Source organism: Rhinolophus sinicus, chromosome 14, assembly GCF_057876585.1.
Source record: "Rhinolophus sinicus isolate RSI-liver-muscle chromosome 14, RSI-T2T, whole genome shotgun sequence".
Taxonomy (NCBI): Eukaryota; Metazoa; Chordata; class Mammalia; order Chiroptera; family Rhinolophidae; genus Rhinolophus; species Rhinolophus sinicus.
The window spans coordinates 154,389,853-154,408,165 of NC_142514.1; the positions used below are offsets into that span (position 1 = coordinate 154,389,853).

General features: G+C 43.8%; 1 protein-coding gene and 1 long non-coding RNA gene across 7 annotated transcripts in view; one reads left to right on the forward strand and one right to left on the reverse strand.

Annotated features, from left to right (window-relative positions):
- Positions 1–516: 516 nt before the first annotated feature.
- On the reverse strand, positions 517–16,458 carry E2F8 (E2F transcription factor 8). 3 transcript variants are annotated; one of them, XM_074336122.2, is made up of 13 exons: positions 16,215–16,458; positions 14,904–14,983; positions 12,968–13,246; positions 12,437–12,593; positions 10,479–10,793; positions 10,116–10,277; positions 8,276–8,413; positions 6,434–6,637; positions 6,032–6,119; positions 5,241–5,769; positions 1,750–1,882; positions 1,235–1,629; positions 517–865 (listed from the first exon to the last, which is right to left on the reverse strand). In XM_074336122.2, exons 2-13 carry the CDS (start codon positions 14,916–14,918, stop codon positions 683–685), a joined length of 2,598 nt encoding a protein of 865 aa, XP_074192223.1. In that variant the 5' UTR covers positions 14,919–14,983; positions 16,215–16,458; the 3' UTR covers positions 517–682. The 3 variants fall into 3 exon arrangements, with proteins under 3 accessions (XP_074192223.1, XP_019598147.2, XP_074192222.1); XM_019742588.3 differs by having other exon boundaries at positions 14,904–15,029; positions 16,215–16,457; XM_074336121.2 differs by lacking the exon at positions 16,215–16,458 and adding an exon at positions 15,358–15,708 and having other exon boundaries at positions 14,904–15,029.
- Positions 16,078–18,313, forward strand: part of LOC141572247 (uncharacterized) — a 32,798-nt gene continuing 30,562 nt past the window's right edge. The window contains exon 1 of one of the 4 annotated variants that reach the window (XR_016018774.1): positions 16,078–16,337. This is a non-coding gene — a long non-coding RNA (uncharacterized LOC141572247). The remainder of the gene's footprint in view (positions 16,338–18,313) is intronic. The other 3 variants (XR_012497551.2, XR_016018773.1, XR_016018775.1) reach the window with 3 other exon arrangements.

Sequence of the window (18,313 nt, forward strand, 5' to 3'; positions counted from 1 at the left end):
ATTTTCATTTTCTCTTAACAGTGCCCTAACTGGTCAAATGAAAATGTTAAATACAATTTAGAAAAGTTTTAATTTCAACAACTTATGATTAAAAATACATTTTATAAATAATTTTTCCATAGACTTGATTGATGATTATTGCAAACTTTACAAAAAGACATACTGCAACAACAGATTAAAATTACAAAAAATATAGCTATCGCCCTCCTATTTAAAAATATAACATTATACATCACAGTGTTTTCTTTGTGCAAAGTTTAAGAGAATGCTGTATTAGGCACATCACATATTCAGTCAAGGAATGTAAACTTTAATACAGTTACGTTGCATAATAGTGTAGGCACAGTGAAATAATTTTTCCCCCTAGAAATTCTTAGTTCAACATTTTACTTTTATTTTTTAGGACTGATGGCTGAATTTTGCTTAATACAAATATATATATATATATATATATATATATATATATATATATATCTATATCTGTGTATGTGTATATATATATATACATATATATATATACATATATATATATATATATATATACACACAAGTGTGTTTTGAAATTAAGTAAATCCCCAATGTATTTACAGTATTTTCAGAGACTGTGTTCTCCAAACCAGTCTGAGTATATCTTTTCTCTTAAACAACTTTCTAGAAAATTAAATGAAGCCAAGTCTGTCAATTAATGGACATCTTCTGTTGAGACTTCCAGTTTTCGTTGTGGGACAAAGAGAGTTCCTACGGAGGTTTTATTAGCACCATCGAAATCCACGCAGGATGAGCCCATCAACTTCATTGGTCCACCTGGGGTACGGAAGAAACTTTCGGCCACTAATTGTGACCCTTTGGGTGTCACAGGAACAGGCTGATTGAAAAGAGATGAATGGAAAAAAGAGGTCAAAGCCAGAGAGGTACACTCTAGCAGCCTTAGAAGACTGGACTGAGAGATCGTGTCACACGTGGGAACACAGCACTCTTTGAAACTGGCTAGGTAAGCCCGCATGAGTTTTACATTCCAGCTGCTTTTGTCAAGGCAAGATAAAAAGCTCATGACCCACTAATGTGGACTCATTGGGCACTCTTTCCAGGACTGCAAGGCAGGCAGGCTTCAATCTCCTCACTCTCCTATCCTTTCCCTCTCCAAAGAAGAAAGGCAAAAGCACATCTCCCATGACACTGATATTTGGGACTTAATAACCCAAGGAAAAACTAAGTTAAATGGAAATATTCTCACCTGTTGTGCTCCTGTCACAGCAATGGATTGTCCATTCGGTTGGTTCTGGCCCAGGACTGGAGAATCATACCTGGTGGCCCTTCCTTGCTGAGAGCCTGCCTTTTCTGGTACAACACTAACAGCCTCTATTCTTGGAGACACAGGAACAGTGCCAGGGCTGGGGCTGGCAGACACCTGCACACTGGGGGAGATGAGCCCCAAATGCTGCAGGGTGAAGTTTACAATGGCTGAGCTTGGGTTCTGGACGGGAATGGGGTGGCTCGAAGCGAGAGCCGGGCTGTTCCCTACAGGTACGGCTGCCATGGAAGTTGGTGAGACCATTAGCTTCAAAGGTGTTACATGAAAAGAGGTAAAATTAACAGCATTGAGTTCAGATGATGTCACTGGAATAACACCTGGAAAGAAAAGGGGGCGGGAGAATATGTTAAAAGCACAGGCATTTGTCTGAGAAGCTTACAAGGCTTAAGTGAACTTGAGACTGGCCCACATTTGAATAACATTTTACATACCCTCACCTGTGATTGGGGAGCTGTAGATCCTGTGGTTTGGGGAAAGGGTACCTGAGTTTTCTTTACTAGGCAAGCCGGACTCTGCCCCCAGGGATGAGCACTGGGCGAGAGGGATTAGGTATCCTGACGGGAACAAAGCCTAGGGAACAAGAAGGGTTTACTTTACACACAAACACTGTAAGAAAAATGGCCACGTGCCTCTTCCAGGATTACTGTCCCTTAGTGGTTGTTGGTCTCATCATACTAAGCCTCCCAACGTACAGGCTCCAGGCAGGCCAGCTGTATGGCTCCCTGAAGATAATATCCCTCCCTCCCATTCCAGCATTTGTCCTGAGTAATACAAACCATGTGTTTCTTAAATGCGCTGTGGTCTTAGGAAGTGTCCTAAAGCTAGCGCTGAGCCTGCTTAGAGTAGGATTCCCTCAGCAGACCCCTCACACTGACAGCCTGAGGCCTGCTGGTAATCGCGTGGTGCTGTCGGAACCAAGTTCAATGCAGTTGGACACTATAAGGGCTGTGTCATTTATTCTCTGGTTGTTCTTAAATGATATAGCATGGTATTTCCCAAAGAGGGTTCTGAGATCCCAGTTCCATGGGATGCAAGCAGTCGTTGCTTGAATCATGCTCAGTTATGTTTGGGAAATGCTGACTTCAACAAAGGAAAACAGTGTTTTTATTAGAGAATTTCTGAGGGACTTTATTTAATAATGGCATGCATTCATTGTAAATCTCCAAGGGAGCATCCAGCATGTAGCATTTCCTAGGCTACCTGGCAACTACATTTTTGGTAGCATCGGTATTCAAGGGAAATATTTTAAGAAATGTTTATTTAGAGAAAGGGGTTGCCAAGCCATGGACCAAAATCCAGCGTCCTGGCTGTTTTTGTAAATAAAATTGCATTGGAACACAGCCATGCCCATTCTATAGCCGCTTTCCAATTCTTTTTTCTTTTTACGTTGGCAGCGTGGAATAGGTGCAACAGAGACCACATGGCCCGCAAAGTGAAAAATATTTACTGTCTGGTCCTTTACAGAAAAAAGTTTACTGACCCTTCATTTGGAACAAAGGAATTATACAACTGTAGATTTCTTTCTAATACTTGAGGTTTTAATGATACCAAGTAAACACGCTTATAATACACAAACTAAATGGCACAGCACCACAATTCAAAAACCACAGATAAAAAAGAGAACTGAGTAACTCATATTAGAGACCCCACAGTCATGGAGCAAAAGCTATAGGCAATCAAGTTATATTCCAAATGGAAGCGGCCAGGATGTTGGGCTGTGTATCTCCCCCATGCCTACTAGATCGTTGTACTTTACCAAACAGAGAAAGCCTAACACACAAAGGCAGGGGTGGCTGAACTGCCTGAAGTCCACTTCAGCCTTACCAAGAGCAGGACTGGCGAAAGCTAAAAGCCGCTCTTGTAAACCTTCCTTTTATCTTCCTCCAGACCCTTCCTCTAAACATTGTCCAAACAACAGTTTACACTTTGATCCAGCTGTTAATAGGTCCTGTCTTTATTTTGGGAACCAGTGAATTCAGAATCCACGATGCTCAAAGTGTAGCACAAACTTTAAATTTTGTTTCTTAGATGCTTGCTGTGGTTCAGTGTCTTTACTGGTAGGTTCCCTGAAAGCTGCAGGAATAGCTATTCTTAATGGGTGGATTCAGGCATTTTACAAATAGCTCTTCTTTGCTACTATTAATCATGTTCTCTCATGGTACAAGTTATTCTGCTTGCCGGTTTAATTCTTTCAAATCTTCAGCAAAACCTATAGCACTCTAATCATTATTTTTCAATTTTGTGCAAACCACATTTATCACAAAATCATTTAACCTAGAATGCCAATTCCTCTTTTTTGGAAAAAAAAAAAAAAAAAGAGAACTATTAAATTAGCACGATGAGTGAATTTGACATAGTTAAACTTGCATGTCATCTCATCTGTCCTATAGTAGCCCTCTTACCCCCTCTTCCTATTGCACCATCCTTTTCTATTTTCACTATAATTCTTCTTATTCACTAACTGATACGTTTGTGTTCTTTGTATACTGTCTTCTCTCCATTCCCAGAAGTGTAGGTTCTCAAGAAATGTTTGCTGAATGAATTAACACATGAATTAACAGATTTTCTTTGTTCTGCTCGGTCCATGCCAAAAAGAAATGGTCAAAATGTAGTCATAGAGGTGAAAAAAGCAGGGGGACATGGAAAAATCTATCTACTGAAAACCCTAATGCTGATCAGCCAAGTGAGCAACAGGAGACCATTATTCAATTACTCCATTGGCCCAAAGAGTCTATGGACCTCCCAGAAATTCGTATCAGGCTAAAGCCCTGTGATTTTTCCCCCTAGCATGGATATTAAATGCAAAAATGACACTATGCCATCCTCAGGGAAAACTTGACAAACTCTAAAGCCTCCTCAATAACAACAGTCACAGATAATATCCTTCAGGTTATATGGTGCCTTGAAAGAAGGACAAACCCCCTTTATGTATACCATCATGTAACAAAGTTACGTAGCCTCACAGAAACTGTAATATGGCTTGGGGCAAGTTCTCAAAAGCAACTGTCACCAAAGGCACATGCTGGGTTTGATTTGATCCAGGGCACATGCTTTACACCCAGTAGATGATGAGGAAAAACTGGTGGAACAAATTCTTTATAGATGTGGGGAAATGAGATGTAGAGAAGTAAAATAACTTGAGTTAACAGCAGGGACAAAATGAGAGATGAACTTCTGCTTGCACATTTAGTGGTGTTCATTTGGTGATCATGTCTTTCACATATCATTGTCCTGAGGGAGGAAAATGAGAGAATGTGTGTGAAAGTGCCTAATCCTTCGGACATCTGGTGTGTGGGTAGGCATCCAATAAATGTTAATTGCTTCCTGAACTAAACTCCACCTAGGAAAAAAAATGACCTAGAACATCAAAATCCCTAGAAACCAATGTATCTAACATACCTACAGTTTGCCAAGATACGTTTGATTTTTCTATTTACACAAAATAGAAATTTTGGTTTAAATTTTAGGTAGAAAGTAAAAACTGGGAACAATTTATCTTCTAGGCAACAGATGCCAGTTATAGGGTATTTAACAAACATTAGGTAATAACTCAGAAAGCAGGAGTCACCGAACCCTGTGCATCCATCCATTCACTTTGGGTTATGTCTGCTTGTAAATTATTTAAGAATTTCATGACAGGTGTTTGCATTCCAGCATGTGGTAGAGAAATGGACTTAAGGACAACCACCCGTGGTGCTTTATAAAGAGAGCAAATAATCCTTTCCTCTAAAGGTTAAAAATGTCCTGCTGTCATCCCCGCCAGGGGATTAGCTGCCTGGGGCCTCGTTTGGATTTTGGGATGCCAAGGAACAGTTTCTTGTCTTCTGAGAGACTGCTCTTTGCTCTGGTAAATTTCACAAGCCACCAAATCCTCCTCTAATCAACTGGGGAGTTGCTAAAGCTTTGCACAGTGCAAGGCTGTACTTACTGTGGAGACATTTTCAAGTCCTTTTAGGTCCTCTTTAAATTTCTTTTTGGAACCACTATCCTCGAGCGTGTTTGCCCTCTTTGAGCCTCTTTCTCCAGCAGGTTCCCTGTCTCGGGTCTGTGCACCTTGTCTCTCTGGCATCAGGCTTCCAGGCCTGGTGGAGACACTGGCTGCCTTTGTGGCATCACTGGCTGCCTTCTCGGTGGTGACATCTGTGGAGTCTTTTGATCTTGTAGCTTTAGAAGCGGGGGTGGGGCAGACTGTTGGGCTCAGGCCTTGGGGCGGTGTCATGGTTTGAGCTTGGGCAGGCTGCAAATAGATGGCATAGGATGGGCCCTGAGGGGGCTGAGGTAGGATCAAGGGCACCGCAGATGACAATGGGCTGGGGATCAGGGGGACCACCCCCAGGGGCTGGATGAGGGACGGTGCTGTCAGCTCCAGCTCAGCATTTACGGGGGTGCCCAGAGGGGCCACTGGTTTACAATGTCCAGATCGTGCCAGCTGTACTTTCGCTTTTTTTCTGGGTTCACTAAAAGACAAGATTTAAAACATGACACATTGTCCATAATGTTCTAAAATAAACACATTTTCTCTAGAATGTTCTATCACGTTAGATTGTCCCAGATTGAAACCATCCTTTTATGAAACTAGCAGAGTGTTTCTGTAGTGATTGCATATGAGTTATAGGAAAGATTGTCTCACCAGTTTCCAAGGCGAATGCCTATTCTCACATAAAGTAAGTAATCCTAATGATTCAATGTGAAAGTAATTCAAGAGCGCTGCCGACTTACCTTGATTGCTCTTCTAACTCTATTTTGCAAATAGCTGCGAGCTGAGCCATTTTACTTGGGAAGGGTGCAGAATTCTGAGAACTCTCAGCTGGGAAAATAGAAAGAAGGGGTAGGGTTGGTCAAGTCAAAAGAATAAATGCTCACTCAGATGACGTATCTCTGAAGTCCAAGGAACAGAGACCATGCACCTCCCCCCCAAAATCACATAGCAATTAAAAGAAAAACCCCACAAACGACTTTCATCCTTTCATTCATACATAAGTTCGGCTTCAAGTGGGGTTAGGTATATGGATATGGAAATAATTCTGTAACACGTTCCATATGGATCAAGTAAGCTTTAAAAAAAAAATCAGATAAAAAGGAGCTCTTCCAAGTGGAAACCTGACGTGACTGAAAACACACCTTTGCTGGTCTTGATGGGGCTACTGGGAGCAGAATTTATCTTTCTCCGATCACTTTCTATGCTCTTTACCAGTTTGATAAGAGATGGGTGTCGAGTAAAGTTTGGTTTTCCACGTGTGGAAAAGAGGTTTTTGGCACAGTTCTCTTTTGAAGACTGCTTCACTTCCAGCTCTGAGGGGGAGAAAGGAGTGACGGGGCTCAGACCTGAAAGAGGAAAGGGTGCTGCGTTAAAACACCGGTGGTTTGTCTTCCTTTTGGGATATGAAGTCAAAGTGTAGTTCTGAAATGATTTTAGGAATTACAGTGGCAACAGTTATAGAGCATGACTATGTGCCAGATACTGTTTTCAGGGCTTTAAATACACAATACCTTGTTCACCCTCTTAAATGAATTCTGAGACAAGATTTCACACTTGAGTGTTTCTAAAACCCGTTATAACTTATAACCAGTGGTGTGTTATAGGGTCACTGTCAGTAGTTTCTTTCCTTATTGATAATATAAAAAATTGTGCCTCTTAGAACCAGCGGAGTCTTAATTTGATGGAAAATGGTGACCCTAACTGCCATGGACTGAATATTTTGTGTCCCCCTCACCCCCCCCCCCAAATTTCTATGTTGCAAAACCTAATGCCCAACGTGTTACTAGGAGGTGGGGCCTTTGGGAGGTGCTTAGGTCACGAGGGCGGAGGCTTGATGAACAGGATTAGTACTCTTATAACCCCGCAGAGCTCCCCACTTCCCCCCACCATGTACGATTACAATGAAAAGTGGTCTAGAAAGCAGGCGCTCACCAGCCACCGAATCTGCAGGTGCCTTGGTCTTGGACTTCCCAGCCTCCCTGACAAACATTTCTGTTTATAAGCCACTCAGTTCTCAATGTGCTGTGGTCACTGAGAAGCATAATAATGAGAGCAGCCTGAACACACGAAGACACTCTCAGCGGCTCCACCAGGTAGGTACTTCTCAGGAAATGTATCCCCATTTCAGAGACATTAACCGCCTGACTCATTCAGGGGGTAGAATGTGGGCCTTGGGATATGAGCGCCATCCGTCTGGCTCCAGAGCCTGTGCTTTCCAAATCCCTCCCCAAAGGAACTTTCCCTCAGATTACATCCCAAATCACAATAACCTCACAAAGGCACTATGGTTCTTCCCATTTTGTAGGTAAGGAAACTTAGCCTTGGAAAAGTAACTTGCCCGAGGCCACATAGCTAGTAAGTGGCAGAGCTACCGTGTTTCCCCGAAAATAAGACCGTGTCTCATATTAATTTTTGTTCCAAAAGATGCATTAGGGCTTCTGTTCAGGGAATGTCCTCCTGAAAAATCATGTTAGGGCTTATTTTCGGTTAGGGATTATTTTCAGGGAAACACGGTAGGACTGGAACCGGTCTCCCTCTGCCTCCATGCCCATGTCCTTGCCACTTTCCAGCACTTACTTCTATGTGGGGATCTTTGGTGGAAGGCAAAATGTCAGAATCCTAGAGGTGAGATGGAGACTAGAATATTGATACCAGAATGAATTCATTTAATTCTCAATGTGCTATGGTTACTGAGAAGCATAATAATGACAGCAATAGCATCTCACGTTTTGTGACGCTTTCAACTTTTTCAAATCCTTTCATATACAGATTCTACCTCCTGGGCACTGTGCGTTACCGACCTTGTGGTTGCTGATGGAGTCAGTAACCAAATTTTTCATATTGGCACTCATTTTTGTCTATTCAACCACTTATATATGTTCTTTCCATGTGGGAGTGTAGGTAAAAAGGGGAAGGGAGAATATCTTCAAATGTGCATTAATTCCAAATAACAAAGCAAAGAATTAGAAAAAACAAATACATACCACTGGGATTTGGACTGATTTCTGGGCCTGTCCATTTAAAAGCTGGTTTTCGGCCTCTTTCCTCTGTAACATGAACTTTCTTGATAAGAGCCAGGCTACTCAAAACATTAGCTATATCATACAACCTCCTAATTTTTGCTGGGGAAAAAAAAAAGCATACATACCACTTAATGGAATAATGAAAGATCAAAGGACTCTGCTTCATAAGGATTTCATGTATATTCAAAGAGCTATCCTAACCGTCAATGTCAAATAGAGAAAAATGTGGCTCTTAAAATTATTCTAGGGATACGGCTTTAATTAAAACAAACAAAAAAATAGTTTTAAATATTGAAGACTCAGTTACTGCTGGTATTGAATTTTGAAATGACAAAAGCACAAGTTGAAAAGGGAAAACTTACTTAATGAGATTGCCCTGCTGGAAACTATGTAACAGATTTTTTGATAAAGTCACCATTGCTGGGCATCTTCTAATGAGGAGTCAGAAGAATTTTATGAACAAAAGAAATAAAGCATCAATGATAAATGTATTGCTTTCCTGCTTGTGATAGGTTACATCAATAAGATTGATTTAATATCATAAGCATGGAAAATTCCATAGCCCATCAAAATTTGTAAGTTGTGGTATTATCCTTATGTAATACGCAAAGCATAGATTTATTAATTCTACAGACCTTACATGTCTTAAAGTGTTTTTTCTTTTTAAGAAAAAGTCTGCTTTTACTTCTAGCTTCATAGTATAAAATTACAAATTGAACCCATTCTTCATAGCTGTGCTAGAAGGTTCTGAGTTCCCTGGGGATTCAGCAAATTACACATCTGCAGTTCCTGGAATAGTTTCCAAGGCTGTGAGTAACCAGGGAAATGGAGAGCTGAAAACTGTGTCTGGTGACTTCTCAAAGCAACGCAGCCCATCAGTAGGCTCAGGACGTGTTTTTTGAAATTGCACATCTCCCAAGCCAATTGCCGGTATCACAGCCTTTCTCTCTACTTAATTTTGTCTTGATAGAGACACTATCAACCTGGGGATGTCTGCATTTACTTTTATGGGACTAGTATAGCTTTTCAGGGATGGGAAGGAGTCTGTGTGACAGCTCTCAGGCATTCCCACAGCCTCTGCTGTTGCTTGAGGAAGCTCTTCCTCACCATACAGCTGGGTCCCCGAAGTGTCCCATGTTCAGGCTAGACTTCATTCCCTCCTTGGAGGTTTGCAACTGCCCCCAGGAAAGATGGGCATGCAGCAGACCCCTCCTCATCTGCTGAGCACTTCTTCCCACACCCTCTCTCTACTCGTGGAGGTTCCTGTCAAGTCTGTTACGGTGGCGAGGGCAGACCTCTGCTTCAGGAACCCAAAGTATATAATCCTGTTCCAACTTTCATCAAATATGCTGGCTGCAACCATTCTTTCAAAGTAGCAAGCCAACTGTGCTGCAGGTCACTTCTGGGGACAATGTCAGAAGAGTTATTTGTACTCGCACATATGAGAGATAGTGGAAAGAGCGGAGACCTGGGTTGCCGTCACTTTATGATTTACTGCTCATTTAGACTTCAGGCAACTATAGATGGTATAGGAATAAAACGAGGACAATGTTACACTCTCACAGGAGGTAACTTCTAAGGAACTGTTTACAACCCAAAGTGTCATACAAATAATAGTTATATACATATCTTTGAATACTACAGGTTAGCTAAAGCAGCTGGATCATGACTGCTGGGGAGAAGTAAAGCTACAAAAGCACAATTTGAGAAGATCTGTTTATACAGCAAAGGAAGTCAGTCTGTAACTGAGATTTTATTGTTAAGAATAGATCCAAAACTCCATAGCAGTCGTGATACTTACTTTTAAACTTGCTTTTGTCCAAATCTTCCACATGGTCCTCCCCAATTAAAATCTTGGCCGCAATCTCTAGGCTTACTATCTGAGGCGTTGACACCAAAAACAGCATCACAAATTTCTGGCTCATCACTCTTAAAGACTTATCTTTGCGGCTGTTTACAGAAGCTTTGAAGAAGGGTAAGGATTAGAGAATTAAAATTCATGAAGGGACAAGTGACTTCTAAAGTAACAAGGCTAAAAATACCACCACCTGGTCAGAGAGTTAACAACTGCAGCATTTTAATGTTAAAGACAGCGGTAGCTTTAGAGCAGGGTTCCCTAAGGAACCTTTTCTTTAGACCTGAGCTTTTCGATGCCATCTCTCACCTGCCCGAAATTCCACTCCAGGGAGTTCGACAAAACACATGTCTGGGTGTCCATTTTGGCCAGTGTTTGCTTTGATGATATGATCCTCGATACTGTAACTCTTACTAAAGTCGAACTCTTGTTCATATTCTTTCTTTTTGATCATCATAATCTGCTCGGCATACTTGTTCTCCTCCCCGACGCTTTTCAAAGTCCCAAGGGTTTTGTTGAGATTATGTCGCCCGTGCCACGTGTACCTGTTTTTGGCGAGGCGGCTCACCATGTGTAAACTCTCTAGGACGTTCACAATATCATAAATGCGCCGACGCTCAACATCTACAAAGAAGGAGCAATTATGCATGACTAGGATCGGATTTTAGAATGTGTCAAAAAATTGAATCATTTTTTCTTCTATGGTTTATTAGTCACTGAGATCTGAGTAACTTTCTTATTGCTCAACAAAGACTGTGAAGATGAGAAAGACATGTGCCTGCTCTCAAAGGGCACACACAGTTAATATGAATTAGAGAGGGGACATTTATTGAGGGGCTACTATATGCCATACAGCTTTAGAAAATTTCTACCCTAAACTTGTGGGGTAGGTATTATTATCTATACTTTATTGATGAGGCAATGGAGGTTCACACTGGCTAAGTAGCGCACCCCAAGGCGCAGAGCCAGGAAGTGGCAAAACCATGTCTTTAATACTCTAAACCCCACAATTCACAACTTGTTTCTTATGTTTCTCTCTCTCTCTCTCTCTCTCTCTCTCTCTCTCTCACACACACACACACACACTCACACACGGCTGTCATATGATAGGTACAAGGTACTGAGATTTCTTGCTGTTCCTGGGACCTGCCAGATATGCCCTTGTCTGAAGGCCCTTGTGCCGGGCTCTTCCTTCTGCCTGGAATCCCTCTCCTAGATGTCCTCATGGCTCCCCCTCTCGATTCTTTCAAGTCCTTGCTCAGATGTCACCTTCTCAAGGAGGCCCAATCTCATTTAATTTAAAATTGCAAAGCACTCCTGGTCCCCCTTTACCATAGTCTACATTTTTTTCCCCACAGTATGTATTTTCTTCTAACAAACATTATAATTACTTACTTATTATGCCCTCTGCATATTGTCTACTGCCCCCACTAGAATGTAGGTTCACGGGAGCAGGGATTTTGTCCTTTTGTTCACTGATTTTATCACAAGCTGTTATACCATTACCGGCCACATAGGATCAATAGATACCTGCTGAATTATCGGGTACCTTCTACATAGCTACAATGAAGTGTATATGAATAGATGAATCTAAATGGCATATTCTTAAAATGTGAAATAATGTTGACTTTGCTAAACATGCATTAGAAGGGCAAAACTTTCTTCATGGGGTAATAGCTATATATTAAAATATCCTGCATATCAGTTCAGTTTCAGATTATGATATGTTCATGACTCCAAAGGTATCTCAAATTTGCCACACACCTTTTAGGCTATAATTAGATTCGAGTCTATGAAGAAAGGAGTAAAAGGGGACACAGTAATTTTGCCCAACACTCAGAAAATGCAGTGGTCCTTAAAATAGTTCTGAGTGGCCCTGCTCCCCCACAGAGGCTGAACCTTGTTATAAACTATGGAGATACCATTTTGTAGCCTGGCTCTTACAGGCGAGAGCCAAGAGAGAAGTTCAAAGTTGTAGCAGTGATGGTCCAAGTCATAAAACAACGCTGCCTTCCTCTAAAGCTTCAGAGCTTTTGAAATGCAGTCAGAAGCAATCTCCATTGTGATTTTTAACTTCTGTATTAAGCTCCGAAACTGGAAAATACATGCCTTTATTCTTAAATTAAAAGGGCTTTAGAGATTTATAATTCCCTGAGGGCTTATTTGTGTCATTACAAACAATGGCTAGATGAGTGTGGGTTTGAAGGAGTAAGTGCACAAAATCACTTTACCTATGAGCCATTTCAGTGAGCTTGCAGCATACTTACTAAGTTCCTCGGCGACTTCGTCAAGACAGATGTCATTATTCACGGCAGGGTTGGGGTAGTTAGGATATCGTGCTAAGAACTTATGGCACAACAAGCCTAAACTTTTCTCTTTTCGACTTGGTTGGGATTTCTCATATTCATCTCCAGATAAGTGTTCCTACAAAGGAAGAGGTAAATAATGTGTTATTCTAAAATAAAGTCTGACAGATTTATTAGGGGCGTCTGTGCTCTATGACTAACACTGACTAATACTATGTGCTTCACTTCAATAGCTGTGAACTTTTGGGGGGAAAAATGGTGGGAAGCCAGAATAAACTGCTTGGCAGATCTAAAAGGGAAGCTTGAACTGAAAATAAATCAAAGGTTCAGAATTGCGAGAGCGATATTTGACGGGGTCCAAACCTTTCTGGGGTGCTGGAGGAAGTTACTAACAGTCTGAGGGTGGCGATGCTTTATATTGCTGGCACTGCTGCGACAGTTACTTCCCTTCTCCCCCAAATCTCCTCTCCACCCAGTCCTCTGCAAACCTACATGTAAACAATCTTTGGGTTCAGCTAATTCATTTCTGTTGTCAAACAGCCCCCTTTTCTGATCTCTGTAGCGGATCTCGGGGCTCACAGCACTGATGAGCATTTTCAGGTTGGCTGTTGGTGTCCACGGTTCTCCCTGGGAGATTTCCTTGGGCTTGGTGGGTGTGGTTAAAGGGCCAAAGTCAGGCTGGATCTCTGTCAATACTGTATTTGCTGCAGTGGATTCTTTCAGAGGTGTTTTCATCAGTCCCCTTTTATGTGGCTCAAAAAAGAGATTTTCCTGGTTTAAAACAAGTATATAATTAAATTCACTGTAAAACACGATTCATGACACAGCTTTTGACTCTAGAAATTATACAATAGAATGTTACTAAGGAAAAGATTGCCTAATGAGCCTACAGAGGTGATTAAATTAGTAACTATATTCCAATGATCACTTGACACTTGTCTACTCTGAAAGCTAAATTTCCCATTTTTAATTTTGCAGTGAACCATGGACTTAATTTTTTCACTTTCTGTTCCAAGGATTAAAGAAATTTTAAAACATAATTTTTAAACTTTTTATGTTGAAATAATTTTAGGTATAGAGAAAAGTTGGAAAGATAGCATAGAGCATTCCCATATACCTTTCACTCAGCTTCCCCTAATAGGAGAGATCATTTTAAGGGATCCCAAACTCCTAGGAGTGACTTTTACTCAAGACACTGTAATAAAGCCTCCAGGGCAGAAACCATGTCCCATTCATCTGTGTATCCATCTAGCACAATGGCTGCATGCAGTAGGTGCTCAATAAAACATTACTGATGTAGATGAGTCAGAGAGCCGAGGGAGAGGGCTAGCATATGGTCAGTCTTGTTGGCAAAATCCAGTAGGGAGCAAAATCCAGAGTGCCAAAGGGTAGGATTTCTGACCAGAAAAGTCTGCCCTTTGAATATCTATCCCTTTGCTTTCAGATGGAGAAGTAAAATTAATGATTCAAAGTCACAAAGCTACTTCCTGGTGGTAAGCGGACTGCCACTGAGACATAAAGGGTGAATTAACAGCAGTTCATAAAGAAGGCGAGTGGAAACCACGTTTCTTCTACTTTTGGACACTGGTGACTTCACACATCCTTCCTATCTATTTTAAAGAAAATGCTTGGAATGGCAATAATTGAAAGAATAGAGAAAGCACTAATTCCTCAGTGACTTCAGAAACAAACATTAATGGGGCTATTTTATACGCCTGTGATTCCTTAGGATTTATCAAGTGCTTTTCCATTTGTATTTTCACCACATTCTATAATCCTCTTTATTCTGCAGAAGAGGACAGCCAGGCTGAGAGGTAGAATGGGACTTGAACCCAAATCTCCTCAATCCAGCTATGGTGCTCTTACATGGAAGTCAGTGTGAGGGACCCAAGGGGGGTACCCTCCTGAGCATGTGTACCTGAGAGGTAACCTGGCAGTAGTTGGACACCAATCAAGACACCCCCACTGGTAATTCTTTTGTAATTTTACAAAATGTTTTCTTCTCAAACAGAGTGTTAACACCCATAGTTAAAGAAGCTGGTAATTTGGTAGAAAATTATGTTAAAAAGAATCCAATCTCAAATCATGTCAAACACACTTTCTGAATTCCTTTTGTTCAAGAATTCTCAAAAATATTATAATGCAATTAACAAATTTTACAATTCTTAAAAATACCTTTTCTCTCTGTTTATTTCTTTGAGACTTCCACCAAACCATTAAAAATTTTAATTCTGGGAAGATTACTTTAACTCTGGGCAACTCTGCCCCTCTTCAAAAATTAAATTTCCCTTCCTTCTAGGTTTTTACAGAGGCTAACTAAAAGGAGATGTGGCATTAATAAGATATGAATATTGAAAAATTATGGATGTAAATCTGAATGATAATGCATTTAAAACTGCAAGGATGAATACTGAAGTTAAAACGGTACCTTCTCGTTCTCCATCCTGTAGATTTCTCATACATTTAGAGTTTCTTTAAAAATGAAAATCTGAAGTTTCTCCCAATATCCTGTTGGTTCAAGGAGTCCAATCAATTCTATTAAAAAGTTTAATATCTTTAAAGAAAAAAGGAAATAGGAAAATTAAAAAAAAAAAAAAAAAAAAAAAGGAAATCTGTTGAAAATTCCTTCATGGATGCCAGTCTACTGAAACAAAGACTAACGAAAATTGACAAACTACATTTACATTTTATTCCCGACCAGAGATAGCCCCACTGGGCGGAAAACTACATCAAACGCCAGTAAATTCCTTCAGCAAACCGATTCGCTGTCACGCGACTTCAAGCAACCCACAGAATTTCCAGTGACAGTCCTCTCACCTTAAGAGAAGGCAGGCCATTCTCAGGACCCCACCGAATGGACTGTAGCAAGTACAAGCACCCACCTGTTCACAGACTGAGCTCGCGAGCCCAGGTTCCGGCTGAACAGACACGACCCCACGTATCTGGATAAAAGTCTGCATCTAGATGCCTGAATTTCTCCTCTGACACACACGTGCATACGCTCAGTTGAGTAGTTTTGGGAAATAGCTTGATAAGAAATTTCCAAATTCAGGAAACTTCCAAATTCAGTCCTTAAGCTCCAACCGTACTCTAGGCATTTAAAGAACCTCTTATGATTAAGACTTTTTATAAAGACTTCCCTAAAGATGCAAAGTGCTATGTACTCGTTATTCTGGCGGCCAGTTCACCGCCACGATGTTGGACCTCACCACGGAAGACTACATTTGCTAAGTAAGGCAATCAGGTACGGTCCTCCTGGCGCCACACGCTGCGCACCCCGCGCGTACTTCCCCCTTGGGCCGGCTAATTGCCCCTCCCCCCAGGCCCAGTCCGAGCTCCACCCGCCTAGCAGTTCCCCGACAGCATCCTCGGGGTTTCCAGGGCAACGACCGCTGACCAATCAGAGAGCAGGCCGCGAGCCTGCGATTGGTTGGCGGCGCCAGGGGCGGGTCCAGACCTTCCGCCTTCGATTTAAAAATTTGGCGCGGAAAGCCGGGCCTTGGCCCGCGCCGCCCCTTAGCTGCGCGGGGCTTGAGCGCGGGCAAACCCGCTCCCGGAACCGCGGCATCCCCGCCCCTCCCCCTCGCTTGCCCCCTCCCCTCTGCGCGGGAGCTCAGCTCCTCCCTCCACGGCCCCCAGCGGAGCGAGAGGCGGGAAACGGCCGCCGCTGCCGCTGCCCTCCCGAGTCTTTTCCTGGTGCCCGCCGGCCAGGCGCCGCTTCCCTCTGCGTCCCGCTGACCTGTCAGTTCAGCTGACGGTTGGAGCGGGCGGAGGCTGAGGGGGAATTCCTTGGCACCTCTTCCCCGCTCAGGCTCCAGAGCCCGCGAGTCGGGCGGTCAGTCGGTCCTTACGCCGCGCCGAGGTGGGTGCCAGAGGGAAACTCCGGGACCGGGACTGACGGTCCGATGGGCGGGCAGAGGGAGCGTGACTGTCCAGGAGCAGTCAAACCCCGATTTGAAATTAACCCGCTCCCGGCGCGAGCTGATCCCGCGGGCGGGGCGGGCCGCTCCCCTCCCCCACGCCCGCTCCTCCCGGCCCGGGACCTCGCGCGCCAATCCGAGTCTCCAGACAGGCGCCGGTGGCGAATCACGATGCAGGCGCCGCCCTCCGGTCCCGCCTCTACGACGGTGTTGGGGGAAAAAGTTCAGCAACTTTTTTTTCCTTTTTTTTTTTCCTTTCAATTTGCAAACACCCCCCTTCTCCCGGCTCAAAGTTGGGGAATGAAGTGTGGCCCTCCCGGGTACGCAGGCTGGGAAACGCGCGCGCACTCTGCGATCCCCTGTCCAGCCCCAGATCCACTCACCTGACCTCCGGACCCCAGCCGGGACCATTCCACCTTCCATCCCTGGCATGCATTATTGTGCTGTCCACCATCTGCCCCGTGCCTTCTAGAATTGGTGTGTGGGGAGAGAGGACTGGCCAAATGGTACCCAAACTCGGTGGGCGCGGGGTCTTGGCCGAGACGTGAGAACTCAGGTGTGCGAGGAGAAAGATTACGGTTGTGAACACCCCAAGCTTGTTCTTGGCGTCCGCCTTCCCTCTCCAGGTCTTCCACCGCTTCCCCCTTTCCCCTCCCTGTCGCCTTCCCTCTTTTTCCTGTTTCCAGGCCTTGGACAGTTTCAGCATGGAATATTGTAGAGTGCTAGATTAATAGGATTGGGGGATGCTGGAGTCCAGCGCGCTCGTTTTGTTCACCAGGCGGGGAAACCGAGACCCGGGGCCGCAGCGCTGCCTTGCCTTTTGCTGGATTGTTTGCCCCCTCGCTGACTTGCTCCGCTGTTCACGGCCTTGTAGCATTTCCCCTTTTCTGGGGACCTGTATTGGAGTTGCGGGACCGCATATATTGCCCAACCGCACCCAGATCGGGGCGCCCATCTATGGAATGTTTGGTTTGAGCGCTTCCTCCTTTTTTTGTAATCTCTCGTCTCTAAACTACAGCAATCCCAGGGCTACGATCCCCCAGTCCCATCTCATACTTATGTGTCAATGAATCAGCCAGTGCTGACTTGCTGCCCAGGACATTTTTATATTCCCGGACGCGATATAAGGGCGGGGAAACTGTGATACTGAGGCTGCGATCGCCGTGCTGCCGCGAGCGGCAGTAGGGCCAGGGGTCCGGGTGGCAAGCAGTGGCTCTTTACCCCTCGGTACGTGACCTCGGGACGCTCAGGGTGACCACTCCGAACGGTTAGCGCGGTGGTGTCTCTGTCCTCCCCTCGCTACCAGCCAGCCGGGCGCGGGCCACACGGGCTTCAGGCAAGTGTTGCTCAAGAAAGCACTTCCACCTGAAAGCCGGTTCTTGGCGTGATGCCGTGCAGAAGCGAGCCGCCGCCTATTGCTCTCAGGTTTAAAATAAAGCCGGGGTCACTGGGCAGGGCCCCACCACCGATGCACTCAACAGCGGTTCTTAATGAGCCCCGCTACACCTTTTCTGGGGCAAGGTGTGGTTATAAACGCATCAACAAAAGGTGGGCAGTTGGTGCTTCTGCTTTATGCACCATATGTTGCCCCTCCTTCCTCCCGGTGCTTATAGGAGTGACCCCTTTCAACTCTGCCCCAACTACCTTAAGTTTTACAGCCCCGGAGTCCTCTGTAAAGGGACTCTTCAGAAGCAGCTGGTCTGTTTAGAGGTGGTGACTAATGCGTTCACATCTATGGTCTACAGGGCCAGTCATGCCGCAGGTGTCTGAGTGCCAGGTACTTGTACGGCAAATAATGTAAGGAGCAGCCATCTCTGGTGGCACTGAACAGATGGCATCTCACTTAATACTCAGCCCAGGTGTTAACCATGGGTTATGATTCAGAAAGAGAAACAGCATTTTACAGTACCAAACCCAA